The sequence below is a fragment of the Zeus faber genome (genome assembly GCF_960531495.2).
Source record: "Zeus faber genome assembly, chromosome: 2".
In the NCBI taxonomy this organism is placed as follows: domain Eukaryota; kingdom Metazoa; phylum Chordata; class Actinopteri; order Zeiformes; family Zeidae; genus Zeus; species Zeus faber.
The window spans coordinates 33,604,306-33,626,635 of record NC_137189.1 but is presented as its reverse complement, the minus strand read 5'-3'; the positions used below and the strand labels follow the sequence as shown (position 1 = coordinate 33,626,635).

The 22,330-nt window shown below is 43.6% G+C and overlaps 1 protein-coding gene across 1 annotated transcript in view; it reads left to right on the top strand.

Moving 5' to 3' along the window:
• Nucleotides 1–21,696, top strand: part of chrm4a (cholinergic receptor, muscarinic 4a) — a gene marked incomplete at both ends in the record, with an annotated part of 61,717 nt that extends 40,021 nt beyond the window's left edge. The window contains 6 exons of the mRNA XM_080023890.1: nucleotides 8,346–8,947; nucleotides 9,165–9,319; nucleotides 9,509–9,722; nucleotides 19,019–19,108; nucleotides 20,297–20,566; nucleotides 21,451–21,696. Coding sequence (XP_079880016.1) covers nucleotides 8,346–8,947; nucleotides 9,165–9,319; nucleotides 9,509–9,722; nucleotides 19,019–19,108; nucleotides 20,297–20,566; nucleotides 21,451–21,696 — 1,577 coding nt within the window. The remainder of the gene's footprint in view (nucleotides 1–8,345; nucleotides 8,948–9,164; nucleotides 9,320–9,508; nucleotides 9,723–19,018; nucleotides 19,109–20,296; nucleotides 20,567–21,450) is intronic.
• Nucleotides 21,697–22,330: the final 634 nt, after the last annotated feature.

Sequence of the window (22,330 nt, the reverse complement as noted above, 5' to 3'; positions counted from 1 at the left end):
TGCAGGGAAATAAATCCCAGGTTGGAAATAGAGACTTATATGAGCAGAGGACAGAGGGATTAATGATAACGGGTAAACATATAATAGATATATTATTATATTTATTATTTTTATTGTTTATTTTTATTATATATTTTATATATTTTTTTATTATTATTATATATTATACATTGAAAATGAAAAAAACATTGTTTGGAATTGTTTGTACTGCAAGAATGAGCCCTGTAACTTACCTGTCAAGCAAGTCAAAGCACATGTGAAACCCGTCTATGTGAAACCCATACGAAGCACATGTAAATCAAATGCATGGTGCTGACTGATACACTGGAATATACACATGCTGCCACAAAAAAAAGTGAAAGGAAAGAAATAAAAAGTGAGAGAGAGAGAGAGAGAGAGAGAGAGAGAGAGAGAGAGAGAGAGAGAGAGAGAGAGAGACAGAGAGAGAGAGAGACAGAGAGAGAGAGACAGAGAGAGAGGGGGGGAGCGAGACAGTTTGTTGTAAAGAGAGAGTCTATTAATAGTATGAATGTTGGTAGCACAGTCAAAAGAATTGCTAATGTCACAGCCAACACACAAGTACACACACGCACAGACACACACACACATTCACACACACACACACACACACACACGTTTGGCCTCCTGGCCCTGTGCTGTGAAGTATGGATTGGCAATGCTATGATGTGCTTGGGGGAGTGTAACCCATGCGCACACACACACACACACACACACACACACACACACACACACACACACACACACACACACACACACACGCACACACACACACACACACACACACAGTGGGACGTTTTTTCCAAAACATTTTCACACTTCAAAGTGGAACGAGAACAGACCAACGGCTTGACCAGAGGAGAGAGAGAGTTAGCGCGAGAGAGAGAGAGCGACGGGGAGTGTGAGAGAGAGAGAGTTGACAGAGAGAGAAAGGGAGAAAGACACGCGCACAGTGGGAGAGTGAGAGAGTGAGAGAGAGAGAGAGAGCGATAAGAGATTCCTCGCCATCAGTAAATCAGACTTAATTAAATCATCCGTCTTTTCCTTTTTCCTCTCCTTTTTTCTCTTCCCTCTCTTCAACCCCCCATCCTCTCTTCCTCAAACACCCCCCCCCCCCCCACCACCACCACCCCATCCGTAGAGTCTTGAAATGTTTTATTGAGGCGGCTCCCGAGAAGCAATGTAATCACATGGAATAAAATCATCAGTCTTATCTTTTTTCCAATTTCATTTGAAAATGTGTTTTTCGTTTCCCTTTCATTTTGCGTTGTTTGTTCTGACACACACCTTCATCTTCCCTTCGTGGTCTTTTGTTTATTTTTTTTTTTTTCCATCTCGACAAAGCGAAAGATTTAAAAAAAAATGTCAATAAAAGTGTAGAATACATTGAAAATATTATGAACCTTAAAAACCCAAATCCCATGTTGGCTTTTCCGACGTGGCGTTTTTACACAATTTCACCATTTCAACCAGAAAAACCCCGAATCCTGTCTTCTTGCCTTGTCCTGTGTTGGATAGTTTGTGGTGAACGGTGATCATTCCGGCGTCTCGCTCTAATATTTCTCTATTTTCCGTTATTTGAAGTGACACCTCGTACCTTTGATTTCCAAAAAACGAGTAACACACACACACACACACACACACACACACACACACACACACACACCGTGAAACAAAGCGCTGTCTCTTCAGACTCTCCCCTCCACGAATCGTCTGCGTCTCTCCGACACTTTGACAACCCTGATAAAACAAAGAAACAAAGCACAGAACAACCAAGAGGCAGACAAACGCCCGCTGGGCACCTTCCCGTGGAGAAGAAAGTTGGAGGTGGAGAGCGGAGTCAAATGTTTCCGCAGATTCCGTTTCCTGCGTTGGACTCAGGCGTTTGATATTATTTGATTTCTCCGTCGCGCTTACGCTTCCCTCGCTGCCTTCCCCTCCCCTCTCCTCCCGCACGCCCAGTTCCACCTGCGCGGGTGGTAGGGGGATGGGTGGAGCGGTAGAGGAGAGAGGGAGAGAGGGACCAGGTTTTTTTCCCCACAAAGGTGCGGTTCCAAAACATTAAACGAACAACACGCCTGTAGTTTGCTACATTTGGGCACCGCGTTTGAATACGTTGACATAATCAGCATATTGATTTGGAATTATTTTATCTAACCAGTATCCCCATTCAACACTAGAAGCATGGGAGGCACGAGACGCCAATTGGTATGTGAGTGTCTGCAAATACTCATTGTTAACCTCTTTAGCTTTGCTCCCAAGACAGTGTTTGTGGATTTTCTTTTTCTTTTTCTTTGGCTGAACGATCAAAATATTCAAATGATATAAAACAACATTTCTCAATCGATTTATTTGTTGATGCGCCAGTATTTTCCGTCTCTTAATAAGCCAGTGGTTAAAATTGAATTAAAGGGGGAGGTACGCTTGTATAATTCACAATAATGGGCCCTTTAGATCAATATTTCACTTGTGCCCGATTTTTCTGTTGCCAGCCAATATTTCTGCCTCTGTGTGTGTGTGTGTGTGTGTGTGTGTGTGTCGTCGTGTTTGTTGGGGGGTCGTGTTGTGTTAGAAGTTCTAACAGACCGCTGACTACAAATGCGTCTAAGTGCGTGTTACGATGCTGATGAAATCCATGGTAATGCTGTTTCTGCACTGCCTTTAGTTCTATATTTCATACGATATCAAAGCCGATCCACGCTTGTCAGGGTGTGTGTGTGTGTGTGTGTGTGTGTGTGTGTGTGTGTGTGTGTGTGTGTGTGTGTGTCTGTGTTTCTATATAAGATCGTCTTTACTCGTGCTAGGCTCTTGAGAAGAGCAAAGGATGCGTAACGGTTAGAGAGCTGTCGTTTGAGAAGCGCCATGGAAGCAGTTTACACGCAAAAATATTATATTGTATATTTGTATCTATATTTTTATTTAGTACATACTGTATATTGTATGTAATGTATATTGTTTTTGCCGTCATGCTCTCACATCAATCTATGCGGGGATGGCATTTGCACCCCCTTCTGGTGGATGAAATTGTTACCGATCGGAATTCTCCATTTTCATTTATTTTTTCGCTTTTTAGTTACAAAATCCATTTATCATTCAATTCAAGTATATACAGTGTAATATATATATATATATATATATATATATATATATATATATATATATATATATATATATATATATAAAACCTCACTACATCATAAGCCTTAGTTTGATTTACTCTGTTGATTTATTTGTGACAAATGCGAGAAAATTATTGTATCTAGCTAAAATGAATACGCCCTGTGACCTATAAACTAGTTTGGTGCTTTTACTGTGGCTGGAATGGCAATGTGTTATATGCTGGATGTGTATTTTATTCATTTAGGGTCTACCACTTTTTATCATTTTTGCATTAATTGACATGAGCATTGTGTATTTTGTATTGTAAAAACAGGTGGGCTGATCAGTTGAAAAGATGTGTTTAGTTTTTAATAGACATTAAAAAAAAACCCCACTAACCCGAATGCAGTGTACTGTATCTAGTCACCAGATATACAGTGGAGAGCCAAACTGAGAAACGCTGAAAGTACAAGGTTGATGCTTTATACGCCGAGGTGTTTCAAGGTTTGAATGACTCTAATGACTTCAAATCAGCTCCTTTGGCAAGATTGGCGCTAACGTAAGAGACTGGAAACAGGAAGTTGCATTGCTTCCTATTGGCGACCTGCTGCAGTCAACCATACACTCTGGATGTACTCCAGTGATATCATCATTATTCAGAAACGGTTAAAAAAAAAAAAAAGAAAAACTACACAAAGAGACGTGTCACTGCCCTGTGAGTTTCCCGTTTTCAAAAGGGAAATTCATCAATTCTTTATGCTTTAAACGTTTTCCCCTTTGGACTGATTAGTGGTATCTCAGTGTTTTTTAATCATCGTCAAACTTAGGTATTTTAACACAAAACAGCAAAACAAATCGTGCTTCCTAATACGAGTATGAATGAGTTTCTTGAGTGTACTGTTTCTGAGCAGTTTCACTGTGAGGAGTTGATTAATATTCTTGACATGATGATTATGCCTCATTACTGGCTACATTCACATCCTGTCTGTCAACTACCCACTGTGTGTGTGTGTGTGTGTGTGTGCGTGTGCGTGTGCGTGCGAGTGTGCGTGCGTGCGTGTGTGTGCGTGTGAATACCGCGACTTGTTTCTGTTATCTCTCTGCGGTCCAGACATAATAATCCTATGGACGTCCATCTTGTTTTTGAAAAGTATTTTTTTTTGTTTTTTTTTTATTCAACCAGATTTGTGAGTTGTTGTACTGCATGTAAGCACAGGGAGAAGCCGCAGCAGCCTGGTAAGTTTCTCACGAGAAAAGTGTTGGGAGGTCGTGAGGTTGGGCTTTGTACATTATATGCTCTGCTATTTGTGCCGCTGTTTGCCTGTTTTTACTTACCTGTTTACTGCCGTTCTCCTGTAGAACAGAGGGTTTAGCCAAGAATATGTCTTTGAGGTAATGTTTACACTAACCTCAATTTGCCAACCACTCAGTGTTTCTGAGTCATCTGCAAATTAAGGGGTTTTTTTTAAGTCATAACGGCAAAACAAATATTATTGTGCTTCCTCATGCAAAGAAGAAAGTGTACTGTTTCTGAGCAGTTTCACTGTGAGGAGTTGATTAATATTTTTGACATGATGATTATGCCTCATTACTGGCTACATTCACATCCTGCCTGTCAACTGCCCACTGTGTGTGTGTGTGTGTGTGTGTACGTGTGTGTGTGTTTGTGTGTCTGTTTGTGTGTGTGTGTGTGTGTGTGTGTGTGTGTGCGTGCGTGCGTGTGTGCGTGTGCGCGTGTCTGTGTGTGCGTGTGTGCGCCTGTGTGTGTGTGTGTGTGTGTGAATACCATGCCTTGTTTCTGTTATCGCTCTGTGGTCCAGACATACTAATCCTTTGGAGAGACATCTTGTTTTTGGAAAAGATGTTGTTTTTTTTACAAGACTTAACAAGCTTAATCGTTTGTCCCACTGTACTGCATGTCAGCACAGAGAGAAGCAGCAGCAGAGGGGTACACTGTACGTTTCTCAACAGCAAAGCGTTCAGTGAAGTTACAAAAAAAGTTAAATATAATAATATAAAATAATGATAATATATAATAATAAAATATTTTATATAATATATGAATATATTACATTATGTGTAATATATGGTGTATACATCAAATATAAAAATCCTGTCCGCATGGTATCGCATCGTTTCCTGTGTCACTTCTCACGTGTGTTTTTGTGGCAAAAAGTAGTTTGGGAGACCCGACAGACTCGTCTGGGATTCCTCCTGGTGGAAGTTCTTGTAACGTCAGCGATCAGTCTTGTGGTGCGCAAACCACAACGACTGCGATATTCCCGGTCACAAGACAGAAAGTTGTTTAGTGTGAACAGTACAGCGATCTGACAACTTTGAAAGTCATGTAGTGTGCCCATGACATAAGGTGTTCCCAAGATCTTCAACTCTTATGGAGAAACATTATGCACATTTACGTCCATGGGAGACGGGCAGAGCTTTGGTTTTTGTCTCAATATCCCATTCTCAATAGCTGACAAGATAATTGATTGGGAGAAGTAATTACTTGATAACACTGAGGTTGTAACTTTGGTATCTCGTCTTCCACAAAGGGAGCATAGCAGAACGTCAGAGATTAATTAAGTCATAAGAATGAGGTTGGGGGTAAGAAGAGGAGACACGTGATGACGGAACATAAAGAGAGGGAGGAAATAATTAAAGAGTAGATGCGGCACAGACAGGGCTTCATTGTAAGAGTGACAGACAACGGAAGAAAGAATGGAAGAGATAACGCGCCCACGCCAAGGATTTGTAATCATTCACATTAGCGTTGTGTATACTTAGAAAAATGACAGCTCATGTCAATTTTTTTTACAAATTTCTTACTTACAGTAACGTCATGAGAGCATGTATTCATAAAATTACACTTAAGGCGTCAATAAAACAAGGTATTTACTCTACAGATCATATGCCCATCTTAATCATCCATTGCAATAGTTATTTATTCATCAATGTAGCCTCGCTGTCAGGACCCTGGACAGCAACAACAAAAAACAACGTGATTGTGCCCCGGCACAATTTTTACAATGAAATAATCCCACGGCACACCACTATACTGTTAACCACTAAAAACATCACAAACACGTAGTACTGTGCTTATTATTACAGTATTATTATTATTATTATTATTACTAGTATAGTCTATAAATAGGTAGTGATTCAAGACTCACGGACCTACATCACTATTAATAGAGTTACTATTCTGCTGGAACTGATGAATTTGATGAAATAATGCTGCCTTGCCATTTTGATCTTGCAACACAAGAGCCAGTTTCCATTATTTTTGTATTTTAAGTGGACTCTGAAACATGAGGTGTGCACTCACGGCACGCTAGTGTTCCTTGATTGAAAATAACTGTGCTGGAAAACACAAAATGGAAATCTCTCAGTTCAGTATTTCTATAATTGCGGGGGCGATACTTTGTCAAACGTACACGCCCATCTCAAATTTGCAGTTAGATTAGCGATGAGTGTCAAATTGTCTTCCTTCCTGTCCTCCTTCAACTTCTGCTGCAGCCTGATACGGATCGTTGTCAAAGAGGAGCCTTGCGTGACAAACCTGTCGTATGGAGCAAAGACATGCATGATTCAAACCTGGCAGATGCATCCATGTTTAAATAGATTCCTATTCTTACCGTACCATGCCCGTGTGCTCCCTCTGCGATTTGCAGCGGTCGAGTAGATCTGGCGGTATCTGTGGGGGAGAGCTATTCTGAGAGAGCGTCTACATGTGATTGCAATATATATGAATTGATGTTTCAGGCTTTTGAATATGTATGTACGCCGCTGTGATTAGTGACATAATATACCATAGCTTGCAGCTAGTTTACAGGTTTTCACGTGTGGTGCGGGTTGTTTTTTCTGAATGTCATTATGCTCTGGAAGGGTTTTTGGGTCTTTCTTTGCTGGCATTCTGCGGTCGGAAAACCTTCTTGTCCAGTGAAAAGCCCTTCTCTCAATCAAGGCCATGGCTTTGTAGTTGGATTATATTGTTTTGGAAGGAAACAAGGTCAGAGGAAAGGTTCTATTGCTTTCAGTCCAAATGAGGTTTCATCTATAATTTCTATCAAAGCCTCCAAAGACCAGATTTGTATAGAAATATTTAGTGGATGCGATTTAAGTTATGGATTATAATGCTCCTGATGGCCTGTTTATTTATTTATTTATGAGGAATTGATCCGGATCGATTGTAATGTTTTTGATTGTTTCAATAATAACTACAGTATGTTCCTGATTACTGCACCGCAAACACTGTTATGCGGTTGTTTTTGGTATATGTCAACCTTGAACAGAACGTATGGTCTATGCAAAAGTGCCAGAAGGATAAGCAGCAGAAGGATTTATTTATGCATAAAAAGCTGCCAGCATACTGTACATGAGTGCACTCACATCAGCTGCGCTTTCACACACTCAGGTATGTTTCCCAGCGCTAAACGCTTAATGCTGCCCTTGATAAGGCCTACTGTACGAGTGTATGATGGAACATAAGCGGCATTCATGGAGTTCAGCAAAGGCTTTGCCGGCGGGAAACGTAATCTCTTACGAGAAAAAAGTGTGAAACATGAAGAGGAGCAATCCTACTATTCCATGCTCATATACTGGCGATGGTGAGGAGACATTTATCAGCGGTGGTCTTTCTCTACTTGGTTTGAGGAATACAGCAATGCAGCCAAGAGAGCTGCGACTCGGAAGCCAAGAGGGGATGATCGAAATAGTCCATCTTGACTATTCAACTAATTTAGAAAATTAACTTCTACTTTTTTTTACGATGACATATATTGTATATGCTATTTGATTTTTGCCCATGGTGAAAATCAGAGCCTTGTAATAATAATGCAATACATTATGATTTGCATAACATGTACTGTATACTTTAGCATACTTTGAACATGGTTTCTCAAGTGAAACATGAAGTTTACAATAAACAAGTCCCCGGCACAGCCATGAATGAACATAGAGTACATATCAAACATCCTGTTTGCATTTGTACTGGTATTACTTTACAGTCAATGTGTTTAATCCTGTGCTATAAATGTAAGGACGACTTAAACTCAGACATTATGAGGATGAACTTTTACTATTTTGAACTGGGTTTTGACATAAATGCTCGCAGGGGAAAGGTCCTTATGCGCAGGGTAAAAAGGTTATTTTGCACAGGGAAAAAGGCTGTTTCGGTTATGGGCTGTTTTCGCCGGCTCACTCCAGGTCTCTGCTTCTCTCCTCCTCAGGTTCTTCCGTCAACCAGTCGACAGATTTGTTTTCCAACGCTTCCTGTAATGTCTCCACAAATGACTCATCGCACTGTCCGGGCGTGGACGAGGAAGGAACGTACCAGGGCAGCCCGTACAAGGCCCTGGAGATGTTCTTCATCGCCTTGGTCACAGGGTCGCTCAGCTTTGTTACCGTCACGGGGAACATCTTGGTCATGCTGTCCATCAAAGTGAACCGCCACCTACAAACTGTCAACAACTATTTCTTGTTTTCGTTGGCGTGTGCCGACTTGATCATCGGTGTCTTCAGCATGAACCTGTACACGGTCTATATCATCGTGGGCTACTGGCCGCTCGGGCCGGTCGTCTGTGATCTGTGGCTCGCTTTGGACTACGTTGTGTCAAACGCATCGGTGATGAATCTGTTGATCATAAGTTTCGACCGGTATTTTTGTGTGACCAAGCCCCTCACCTATCCGACGAGAAGGACCACAAAGATGGCGGGCTTGATGATCGCAGCGGCTTGGATTCTTTCGTTTATCCTCTGGGCGCCGGCCATCTTGTTTTGGCAGTTCATCGTTGGGGAGAGAACGGTACCACCAGGGGAATGCTACATACAGGTAACGAGTTGGATTATTATTTAAGAAAATGAAATCGTAACTAGGCTGGAATTGTGTGTATAAGACTGTTTTGAGACAATATTACTCCAATCATCTTAGGGGAAACAGCTAATACTACGGATTTATTTTCGAGATATAATTCATAAAATGTGGACCTATTTACTAAACTTCTCTCTTCCGTCCCTTCTGTGTTTTGTCCTTCATTTCTTTTGTTCAGTTCTTGTCGAACCCCGCGGCCACATTCGGCACGGCCATCGCTGCATTTTATCTGCCGGTCATTATCATGACAGTCCTGTACATCCACATCTCCTTGGCCTCCAGGAGCCGGGTCTCCAAACACAAACCAGATAAGAAAGACAAGAAGGGAATCAAGTAAGATCACCATGAGGTGGACATGCAGGGATCTTGTTCTGCATTTTATCGATCTATCTGTCTATCTGTCTATCTGTCTATCTATCTATCTATCTATCCATCCATCCATCTATCCATCTGTCTGTCTGTCTGTCTACTTATCTAGTATTCTGATGTAATTATGACTGTCACTCTATGTTTCCTTCCCAGGACTCCGAGCCTGTTGAAGAGTCACCTTCTGAAGCAGAACAACAACAATGACGCGAGCCTGCAGGCGAGTCCTCGCTCCACCCCCAAACCCAGTCTGGACTCCAACAGCACTGTCGTGGAGGCCATCAAAAACGGCAAAGTAGAGGAGCCTGTGGTCCCTAAACCGGTGGCACTAATCCCAGCTCAGCCCCAGCCGAGCCTTGGACTCACACAGGTAAGGGAACATATCTAACCTACACTCTTGTGTCTTTATTATGTTTATATTTATTTTTGTATTAACCTATCATTTAAACTAGTACACCGAGCAATGCTGGATGTCCATCTCTACATCTGAATGTGAAAAAAAATAAAAGACCGTGAAACCAAAATGACCAAAAACAAATCCAATGTGTTGAAATACAATAAAGCCAGTGAAAATACAACGAGCACTAAAGAATTTCTCCAAATGGACACTAAACTGAATTTAAAATCTCTGTGTTTACCGAATTGGAACTGAAATACTATTAAAATAAACTGAGGCCAAATTAAACATTTGGTTGTTTAGTCATGTTTTTGCATTAAACAGTATCAAACTCAACTCACGATTTTCCCTGTGGCTTTTGCTTGCTTTCACTAAGAATGTGCTCAATAAAAAATCTAAATAAACTAAATATTATTTATATATCCAAATCCATACAAAATACCTGTGAAGATCTATCTATCTATCTATCTATCTATCTATCTATCTATCTATCTATCTATCTATCTATCTATCTATCTATCAATCTATCAATCTATCAATCTATCTATCAATCTATCTATGGAGTTACTATTGTGTCTTTATTAGGAAATCAAACAGAATACATTTGGGGGCAAAACCATCGAACCATCAAAAATGTTTTATTGCAAGTAAAATAAATTTGTGATTAAAAAGGTATTAATGTGAATCAAAAACTTTTGTCTGTAAATCCAAAAGTTTGGTTTTTGCGAATCCAAAAGTCTTGCTCGCCGATGAGCTGAATCTCGTGGGCGGGACCTACACTGAAAGATGTAAGACACGTCCCTATTGGCCAGCCTCAATCGAGACAGCTTGTCAACATCCACAGTTAAGCCCCTTTCACACATTGCAGTCCATCCTTCAGCTGCCTCCGTTGCCAGGGGCCGGAGCTCACAACTTCACAGTCAGCACCGTCCTCACCGGGGGCTACATGGTTTACTAAATCAGTGGGATCATTTTCAACCTCTCCTACACTCTCTGTCTCCGGAAAAGGAACTTTCTCCACCCGTTCTACCTATGAAGGTAAATATGTGGCAACATGTGAGAGCTTTTAGAATAGGATGTGGGACCTTTAGAACAAAAATGTGAACTTGTATATTGAAATTTTCACTCACATAAAATATTCACACACCCGTGTTCTGAATTTCAAGTGACTTTTAAATTGTTCTACTTTAAGCCGTTTTCCAGTACAACTACAAATCTAGTACAGGGGCACTGGAATAGACGGGGACACTATTTTTGTCCCCCCCCTCTTTCATATATTATGGAAAATGTTTTTTGACGAGAATGTCTACACCAGGTATTACGGTAATAGAACCTTGCCGATAACGTCTAAAGCCTATCACTATTGTTTGTGGCCACATGATGAGTGGGTGTTGCTCACTCATCTCTGCCTCTGCCAATTTGCGCTGGCGCCCCTCAATCGCCACGTGCCTCGTTCCTAACTAGGGTGGCCATTATCATAACATCAAAAAGGACGACATTTGGGAGGGAGGGGGGACACGCGATCAATCATCCGCGATCGCTCCCTATCCATTGTCTCCATTATGCATGGAGAGGGAGACAGGGGCTTAATTTGCACACCGATCGCTCCCTCAGAAGAAACACATACTATTTTAGATCTGGGGCTATTTATAAAACATTTCAGGGCTGAAGCCCTGTATGCCCACCCCTAACGATGCCACAGCCTACCATTACAGGTAGATTGGTTCTGTGTCTGCCATGATGTGATGTCAAGAAGCCACATGGCTAATTTGGTTAATTTCGTTGTTGCAAAACTCACTTGTAAAAAAAGAACCCCTTCTGTCTTGTGATTGGTCAGGACTTACATCCCCCCCACCCCTCACCCCCCCGCTCCCTCACTTCCACAGCTACAAGTGAGTTTTACAACACATTTTTCACAAGTAGTGTTGCAAAAGTCAAGGACCGCAGATTAAACATTTTGTGAAGTTGTAATGACCAATTTGAGAGGTTGTGATCACAGATTTCTTCTCGTAATAAAAATGTGATGTAGATTTGTGGTTTTACTGGAAAACTGCTAAAAAGTGTAATATATATATATATATATATATATACAAATATATATATAAGTATATTCATCCAATTTAAATCAAATTACACATTTATGAATTGTCACTTCATATTCAGAACACGTGTGTGTGAATATTTTTTGTGAGTGAAAATGTCTATATACAAGTTCAGATTTTTGTTCTACAAGTTCTCATACCGCACTCTAAGCTCTTCACACTTCCCGAACCGACATACACCATGTAGTGCCCCTCTCCATCCCTAACTCTAAAAGATACATCTAGGGACTGAGTGGTATTTTTAAAACATAAAGACCTGTCTCCGTAGAGACTGGACATGTTTCCGTTTCTCGTCTTTGCAGCCGAGCACCGTGGTTTGGATCGGACTCCCCGTTTTTCCGAACCGTGACAACTCCTTCTCCAGTGCCTTATTGGAGATGAATGTTGGCATGCCTGAGATGGTGACTCTAGTGGACGGTACTGTGAGTGGAGAGATCTGTGCAATCTCGTATTGTCTTCCTGTCACGTCAGCACAGGCAGGAGGTGGGCAAAGCAGGCGGTGGGTAATAACCACCGCCTGCTCACAGTTATGAGGAACGCCAGCTATTTGACAGCTATTTTTTTTCTTCCCCGAAAACAAATCATTTTTTAAATATTTGTATGAAATAAATATTTGTAAAAACCCATAATTTGTGCTTTGCCGAATACCGTATTCAGATTCAGTTCCACCCCTACTTATGTGCGTGTCCCTGCAATGTTCTTGCTTTCATTCACAACATAGCTGTACTGGCATTTTCCCTGAAATGTTACCAGGTGTTGAGGTGGGTAATTGGCAGTACAGATTTCCCTGAATATAGAGCTCTGCTCCCATTCACACATGACCCCACGGCCTATAGGTGAGATAGGCGGCCGCCTAGGCCATCCCGCCATCCAGAGGGTGCGATTGGGGTGCAATTTTCGCACCTGTCTCCCTCGCCGACCTTATCAACGCCGTGCCAGTGATAGGGTCCGACGGTACCGACGGTACCGACAGTGCCAACCCAGGAGTGATCAGCCTTTTTTTTTTTTAAACACAGATTTATTTTACTTGCAATAAAAACATTTTTTTACACTGTTGATAGTTTTGCTCTCAAATCTATTTTTTGATAGCAGTGTGGAAAGTTTTGCTCGCAAACCTTTCTTAAACCTATAATGAGTGAGACAGACTTGAACCCAACAGCACGACCACAGACTCAATCGAGTAGGCGGAACAGTTCTTTAAATAGGCTCAGGCACAAGACGGGCGGGGAGGGGTATAACCAGGAAATCTAACAATCCGAAAGGGGTCGGCGAAGGGCAAATCCAGAATGCGGGAAGATAGTCAGAACCAGGCACACAAGGATATAAACTAGACAATCTGGCACTGCATGAGTGAACAGGACCGCTATATATAGACAGGCATAGACAGACATGTTGTCACAATGCTACGATGTCGCAGTGCTGATTAAGGGAAGGCAGATTGGGAGGGGCAGAATTCTAGGAGAGAACCGAAAGTTCTGACAGAGCCCCCCCCTCCAAGGATGGCCCCTCACATCCCACCAGGCTGGTCCAGGTGGCCCCGGTGAAAATCCCTGATGAGGGACGGGTCCGAGATGCTACGGGCGGGGGACCCAAGAGCGCTCTTCATGGCCATAGCCTTCCCAGTCTACCAGGTACTGGAAGCCCCTCCCGTGGCGCTGCGCCCTGAGGAGGCGGCAGACCGTGTAGGTGGGTGCGCTGTCGATGAGTTGGTGGGGAGGTGTGGGTCTGAAGGAGGGCTAAAGCGACCTCTCCTTGACAGGCCTGAAACATGGAATATAGGGTGGATCTTCATAGACCGAGGAAGAAGAAGGCAGATTTCCACAGAGGTAATAACCTTGGAGACAGGGAATGTCCCACAGTCCTTTGAATCTTGGAGCCAGCTTCCTGCTCTCCACCTGGGGGGGCAGGTCCCGAGTGGAGAGCCAGACATTCTGTATCGAAGTGTATTGGGGTGCATGGTGATGACATCGGTTGGAGCTGCGCTGGTACCGATCAGAGAAGCACAGGAGAGTGGAGCGCGCTTGCATCCACATGTGTCGACACCGTCGGATGAAAGCCTGGACTGATGGGGCACTGGCCTCCCACTCCTGCTCAGGGAAGAGAAAGAAAAGTTGAAGCGGTTAAAAAATAGCGCCTACGTGACTTGGCGAGAATTCAAACACTTGGCTGTTCGGCTTCCAAAGCCAGTTTAACAACCAGCAGCTTGCAGTTACCGGAAGACATCTTACGTGAAAAAAAGTAACAGCGATGCATCTTCTGATACTCAACTGACTTCTGGGATAGAATGGCCCCGACCCCTCAGTTGGAGGTATCCACCTCCACCACAAACTGCAGAGTAGGATCTGGGAAGGTGAGAATAGGAGCCAAGGTGAATTTAGCCTTCAACTTGCAGAGCGCCTTCTCTGCCACCAGAGTCCACTGGAATTAAGATTTATGGGACGTGAGGACTGTAACCTACCACTGAGCTCTAGTCCCGAATGACGCAACGGTAGAAGTTGGAAAACCCCGGGATTCATTGGAGGTCCTTGCATTTGGAAGTCCATCTGAACTCCCCAAATAACAAATCACAGGAACGACACCTTGGACACATGAAACTCACACATCTCTGCCTTGACGAACAACTTGTTCCAGGAGTTTCCGGAGAACCCGATGGACATGCTGCAAGTGTTCCTGAGGAGATTTTGAGAAGATGAGAGTGTCATCCAACACACTGACATTCAGCAGACCACACAGCACATCGTTCACCATGGCCTGAAAAACAGCAGGGGCATTGGTAAGTCCAAAAGGCATAACCAGATGTTCATGTCCACTGGGTGGGTTCAACGCAGTCTCCCATTCATCCCCCTCCCTAATACGAGCCAGATGGTATGCGTTTCTGAGGTCAAGCTTGGTGAAAATGGTGACTCCCTGTAACAGTTCAAAAGCAGTCGCAATGAGTGGGAGGGGGTACCCATTCTTTACAGTGATGTCATTGAGACCTCTGTAGTCATTACAGGGCCGGAGGGTCTTGTGCTTCTTGTCCACAAAAAATAATCCGGCTCCTGCTGGAGATGAGGACGGTTGGAAAATCCCTGCTGCCAGCGAGTCGTTGATATCACTTTCCATGGCCTTAGTCTCTGGCACCGACAGCTAGAAGAGCCGACCCCTGGGAGTTGAGGAGCCTGGAAGAAGGTTTATAATGCAGTCATAGGGGCGGTGAGGAGGCAGCGCTGTGGCCCGAGACTTGTTGAACACATCCTTCTTGTCCAGATAATGGGGAATTCCAGAAAGATCAGGGAACTCATGGAGAGAGATGGATTAGACTTAGGCAAGCACACAGATTGGAGGCGGACAGCATGACAGTTGTTACTCCAATGTAAGATGGTCCCCGTTTCCCAGTCTATTTGAGGGTTGTGTCTCCTAAGCCATGGGTAACCCAAAATAACCGTCTGCTAAAGGGCATTAATCAGGTAAAAAGGATTGGTCTCAAAATGATTGCCTGTTATGCCCAAGCGAAGAGGAGCCATCTGGTGGACCACCGTCTACAGAAGTCGACCAACGAAGGTGGCCACTCAGGCATCCATCATAAAGCCCACCCCTTAGTATATATACTGGGTCAGCGCCTATCATACTTCCACTGACCTACTATTCACACTATCCTGAGTGAGCTGATCAGTGAGGCCACCGGTAAGAGCTCTCATTCTTCATTTGTAAAACCAGGGTTGTAGCACAACAGAAACGTTTTACTACATTTCACACTCGAGTTCTTACTATGCCATACTGTAAACTCTCAACCCTCACTGAACGCGAGGTCAGAACCAATGTTTCCTGTGCAAGCCCCTAAAGGCAGAGACATAGACATAGTTCATTCTAAGGACCTGGCAAATGTGACCTCAACCCCTATCCCAGTATATGAGAACCTAGGGTGTCCAGGGTGTGGAGGTAAAATGTATTACCACCCCAACAGACCCACCGCAATGCTCGTGGGTGGAGATTCCACCTACATCTGAACGTATATCACCTGACCATAACCACTCTCAACCACTTAGTGTAAGTCTGTACGCAGGCTAGCACATAGACCAAGAGCGCCCGGACAGGGCACAGAGTATGCAGCCTCTCTCGAGAGGTAGGAGAAAATGAAGAGAGATCAATTATGGTTGATTTGAATCACGCTTTTATGTTCTTGGGCTGAAAAGCCGAATTGGATTTCAATGTAACCCTCCAATTGTCCGTGGAGAACACCAACCATGACTATTAGGAAAAAAAAAGGATTGATGGACAGACCATTTTTCCGAGACAAGTACCAGAAACAGTGCTGACTTCAACGACAAAAACTTTGACCCCACCTCCTAGAGGAGTTCGAAGGGGGGTCTCATTAAGGCATTAAACACCAAAACCAGGTCCCATTTCAGATCCCACACACCAGCACTCAAAAGCTAGCCGTTTGGATGTGTAAAGTGCTCTTATTGATGGGGCTCTAGCCCTCTTTTCCACCAATTATTTCCACCACCTCAATGGATAAACCTTTGTTGAATAGCTGGGGATGGGCCCACGGCAAAAAATCCTTGATGCATGGCTAGGGAGCGGATGCCACCCTGACGAGTGATACAGGCAATCGCTGCGGTGTCGACGGAACGTATCAGGATGTGGTGTCCCCTCACCCACAATGCGAAGTGTAACAGGGCCAACTGACTCCAACTCCAACACATTGATGTGCTGGATCTCGTGGGTCTGCCAGCGGTCGCTGACCATCCGGCCATCCCATACAGCTCCCCAGACGTACAGGGACGCATTGGTTTTTATCACCACATGCAGTGTCACCGGACCTCTTTCATGAGGTTGCCTGGGGTCTGCCAAAACCTCAGGCCATCTCGACGCTCCTGCATAATGGCCAGCACTAGGCACGGGTCCCTGGATGGAGGCCCCTGCTCTTTCCTAAACCAGCATTGCCGGGGGTCTGCAAAAACCTCAGGCCATCTTGATGCTCCCACGTAATGGCCAGCACCCGGCAGGGGTCCCTGTATGGACGCCGCCACTCTTAATAAATAAACCAATGTTGCAGAGGTCTCATCCTCAACAGACCCACTGGGACTGTAGCTGAGGCAGTTGCCATCCCAACGTGCCCTGGCAGGCGCCCTAGCCCGTGAGTTGCAGATACCACAGCCAACCTCCTTATCGGAGTCAGTGGTGCACGCATCAACCAGGAGTTCAGATCAAGACCCAAGTACACAGTACACTGGGCTAGAAACACAGCACTCTTTATTCAATTCACCAGAAACCCCAGGCTGTGGAGGTGGGAGTGTGCCAACTCCTTGGACCCTGCTATTATCAGAAGATCGTCTAAGAAGTGACAGAACCTTTATTCCCTGGGTGCACAGAGGGGCAATATCTGCTTCCACCACATTAGTGAATATTTTGGGGGCCAGAGAGAGTCTGAAAGGGAGAACACAAAACCTGTACCCCCTGTCCTGAAAGGCGAACCTCAGATATTTCCTGCACCTTCCCAGCAAGTATGCATCTTTCAAATCCACTGACATGTACCGGTCTCAACGTTGATAGATTTTAACAGGTGATGGTGTGCTATCATTCGAAGCAGGAGCTTTCTCAATGTTTTTTTTTTTAACTCTCAGGTCCAGAATTGGTCTCAGAGAAGAGCTGTCTTTTTTGGAATGAAGAAATATCTGCTATAAATACCTTTCTCTCCCTGTCCACTACCTACCACTACTACGGCGAATAGCTCCCTTCTCCAGCAACAACTGAATTTCCTGTTTCAGGATGAAGGATGTTGAGTCCGAGACTTCCATCAGTCCTTGGACTAAACATCCTTCTTATTCGCTTCTACCCAAGGAGAGACTGCGCACGTGCGTACAATGGCACCAGGGCGGTGCCATTGTGCCTCAACCCCGACAACCCCATCACACACCTTGCATTTTACGCTGCACCCTTGGCCATCATGAGGCAGAAGTCGCTGGCCTTACGCAGTTCCACGTAAGTCTCGGAGGTGGCATTCCCCCCAGCTCTCGTAGGAGCCTGGCCTAGAAGGTCTGCAGCAGGCAGACGTTGTTGAGCAGTGCCGCAGCCTTCCCCGCTACCTTGTGAGACTTCTCAGCCAATGTAGCAGTCAGCCACCAAAACAGGGCCTGAGGATGGGAGAGCCGTGTCCTCCTCGTCGCCTTCACCCAAATGCTTGTTGGCCGTTGGGTCGTAGGGGGATGAATGGGGGTAAGCTAAAGATGTCGGAGTGGTTTCGGCAAACTCGTGCAATCGATGCAGAAGAACGGGTCTGAGAGCACCAGTTCTGTTTGTGCATGACCGGGACAGCGGTTGCACAACGGGTGAGTATCCCTGGCTGTCATGTGCACGCCGCAGCCCGCCCAAGTCTTCAGGTCCACAGCTGACATAATTCCCTGACTTTAAGCTCAGCTCATGGCTTTCAGCTTTATTTAGTGGAGCTGTCTGGAGACAGCTTAAGGCATCGTAAGGGACACCCCAATGGCTCACCGGGTAGAACGCACCATGTTCAAGGCTGAGTCCTTACCGCAGCGGCCCGGGTACAATTCCTGCCCAAGGCCATTTGTTGCATATCATCCCCTCTCTCTCTCTGTCCCCTTTCTCCCCTGCAAATGCCCAAAAAATATATCTTAAAAATAAAAAACTGAAGGCATAGTAAGAACTCAAGTTCAAAATAAAGTGAAACCATGCACCCTGCCACTGCTGCCTTTCTACAGGGAGTCAGTAATCAAAAGCCTTGTGAAGCTCCACCGTGGCGCAAGGGGATTTATTCTCCCACTCAGCCATTCCTTAGCTTAGTACTAGACAATCTGGCACCGTGTTAGTGAACAGTACTGGTATACTTTATATAAATGTCTATGACTTTATGTATTTCACTTTAAATAATGCTAAGATGTCACAGTGTTGATTGGGGGAGGCCGATTCGGAGGGGCAGAACACTAGTTTTCAAGATTCATTACATTACATTACATTTAGTCATTTAGCAGACGCTTTTATCCAAAGCGACTTACAAGGGAGAATAAAATTCAAGCTACATTGCGACAGAGATTAGTGTAACAACAACATTAGTAAGATCAAGATCAAGATTCAAGAGAGAGACCGAATCTAAGTTGTAACGCCTATTCTGTTTGATTGCATAATAAAGACACAAAAGTAACTCAATATCTATCCATCTAGGAGGAAAAAGAGAGCTCCAATGACTCATCCACCGCCTTTATTGCCCCTAAGGAATCAAAAGAAGGGACCAACAGTGGGGCAACACCTGAGGTAGGGTTTATTTTATGAACATCATAAAGTGAACAATTTAAATGTAAATCTTACTGCAGTGCAGTTTGCCCACCTTTTTCAAAGCATAAAAACGCATCAGTGAGATTGAGATTTATGATTGAATCGACATTTTGTTTTCATGTAAACCTGGATGGCCTCGACGTGACCTGGTATTGGCTCCATTACTCTGCTTTCAAAAGAGGATCCCTGCTTTCTTACAGGCCGCCTCCAGCCAATTTTGGCGATGCAAGACTCGCAAACAGTTTGTTATGAACAAATCTATTAAATGACTCTGCAGTCTGGAGTGACTCTGACAAAAGAGATGGTAGTTTTGTTTTGTCTGAGACCCCGTAACTGTAGCCAGACACAGGCATTCACTGAGTTTTGAGTTTCGATTCACAACATAATTTGTGTGTGGTTCAGAATCAAACGTCACATATAGCAGTAATATTGCAACTGGTGAGAAACAAAGCACACTCTTACCAATGCCAGGCTAGTCTAGGCTGGTCAATAATGGAGAGCAGAGATTTTTCACTCTCTGGTTTTGACGCTCATTGAACTTATAATATCTATGCTGGTACGTCAACTCACTCTGAAAAAATAAGTCTTATTTCAGGGTGAGTTGACGTTCTAGCATGGATATTAATCCAAAGTCACATCTGCCACAAAAATATATTGTCAGAAAATTGTTTTTACATAATGCTATGGTGGTGACTGTAATGTATTGCAGCAGGGGGTGTCGTAGAAAAACAATAAATTAATAGAAAATGCCAAAATAATGATAATGATGACACAAAAATGGTGTGAAATCAATCTTCCCCCCAGGGATTAGTAAGGTGTTAATTTATCTTCATATTTTAACCAATTTTTTTCTAGTCCAATGAGTATTTTTGTCGTCCAGAATATCCAGAAGACCTAACATTTTCCAGACTTTATTCTGAATTACTGTCCAAAAGCCAGTAATAACCGACTCTGTGACCTCTGGTTTATACACACGAAAATAAAGTCATGGAGCCAATTACACTTAGACTGAGAACCTGTCTGTACCAGTGAAAATGTGTGTTGTTTTTTCTGAATTTCTTTCTTCATTTAAATGCCCACTTGACACTGTTTCATTTCGGTACAGCCTTGAATGATATTGAATAATGATCCCAAAGATTACAATAGCATTTCTGCCCTTTCTTTCAGGCCTCGACAAACCCTGCCCCTACTGCTACGACGACTGCAAATCCCACCCTCGCCAAGATGAATGCCTCCTCAAAATGGTCCAAGATAAAGATCGTCACCAAGCAAACGGGGGACGAATGCATCACGGCCATTGAGATCGTGCCTCCGGTGGAGGGAGGAGAAAAGCATTCGATCCCGATTAACCGTCCTCGGACCGTAGCGAGGAAGTTTGCAAGCATCGCCAGAAGCCAAGTTAAGCGGAAAAGACAAATGGCCGCCCGAGAAAAGAAGGTAGGATCATCATTTTACCAGTTGTGCCTCCTTGCATGAAATTACCAGACAAGATCTCAAGGGAAAAAAATGGTTCTACTGAGACAGAACAGCTCTACATTGCAAAAAATAACAAAAAAAAATAAAAATTCACAAACCAAAGAATCTGGAAAATAAACAAAACATCTTGTTTTTACTGTTTATTTTGAGATATCGCTTACTTATTACGTACTTCCCTTGTGTGTATAAGACAATAGCTGGCTTAAAATATGTAATAGAATGAAAGAAATGTAAATGAGTGTTGCCATGAGCTTTATTTTTGTAACAATCATTGTTTGGCCAATTGGTTTCAACTAGGTCCATGTCAATGAATTGTGTGGATAACTAGCATTTAAGACTGTCCCTACTGCGTAAATCTGTATTTGTCAAGCCTACGGTTCTAATCTTACCATGTTATAGGCTTCTGACCATGGGGCACAAATACTGTTACAAATAGAAAAATAAAGATGCCAAATGGAACAGAAAATGATTATTTAATGTAACGGCATCGAACCATAATGTTTGGTTCCACATAGAAGCTTTGAGACCAATGTCCTCTAAAGAGCCGTTTTTCCAAGACTGAAATTAGAGTAACTCAAATAACAATGAAAAATGTTGCTATCACCCCCAAAGGGAAATCCCAGTGTTGACAATGACATACATGACAAAACACACATAATTAAAGTGGTTCTTTAGTCGTGATTGTTTTTTTGAAACAGATTCACAGCCTTGTTAAGTGCCAGTTAGGAATGGCTATTATCATGTGGTAAAACATTTTGATGTTTAATCATTTTTCAACAATGCTTTGCCACTACTTACAATATTTTCTCACAATACTCTCTGATTTTGTCTCATTTGCTTACTAGGTGACCAAAACTATTTTTGCCATCCTTCTGGCGTTTATCATCACGTGGACGCCTTATAATGTGATGGTACTGATCTCCACCTTTTGCCAATCCTGTGTTCCGGACACTGTTTGGGCTATCGGCTACTGGCTGTGCTACGTTAACTCCACCATCAACCCAGCGTGCTACGCCCTGTGCAATGCCACGTTCAAAAAGACATTCAAGAACCTTCTGTTGTGCCAGTACAAAAACATAGGCACAAGATGAGATGGGAGAAGGGGATCAAGGGAGGGAGCTCGGGGAATGACAGAGGGAAGTTCGAAGGATGATCGGAGAAGAGGAAGGAGAAACGGAGCATTGTTTGGGAGGAGAGGTTATAGCTTGGACTGAGGAGTAGGAGGCTTCTTCAGCAAACCAACATTGTGACCTCCTTCCTCCCAAACCGTCTCAAGAGGACTATGGGGAGGAGACCGCACAATACTTTAGATGCCCGCCTTTGCATAGTATAAGAAATAAGACATTCAACAAATGGGGGGTAGAACCAGGTGAACCAAGGGAGCCATCTAGATAAGGACGGGGATGCAGTGGACAGGCACAGGATGATCGACTGACAGAGGGAAGTCAAGAGTGGCTAATTGGTCATGAAACTTCAAGCCAGGATGAGAGCAAGGCTGAAGGGGGGGATAAGAAGGGTAAGTGATGGACATAGTGGAGACGGGGTTGACTCTACAGGGAATGCTCTGGGAATACCTGGTAATCATTCAGAGCTTCTCAGGAGATATTAAATAAACGGATGGATCCACGGTTGATAGGAAACACAGATGGACTGGAAAGAAAGGAGTTGGGGCAGAGGAACAATGTGGTGCAGTGGAGACGACAAGTGAATGAATTAAACATCTGG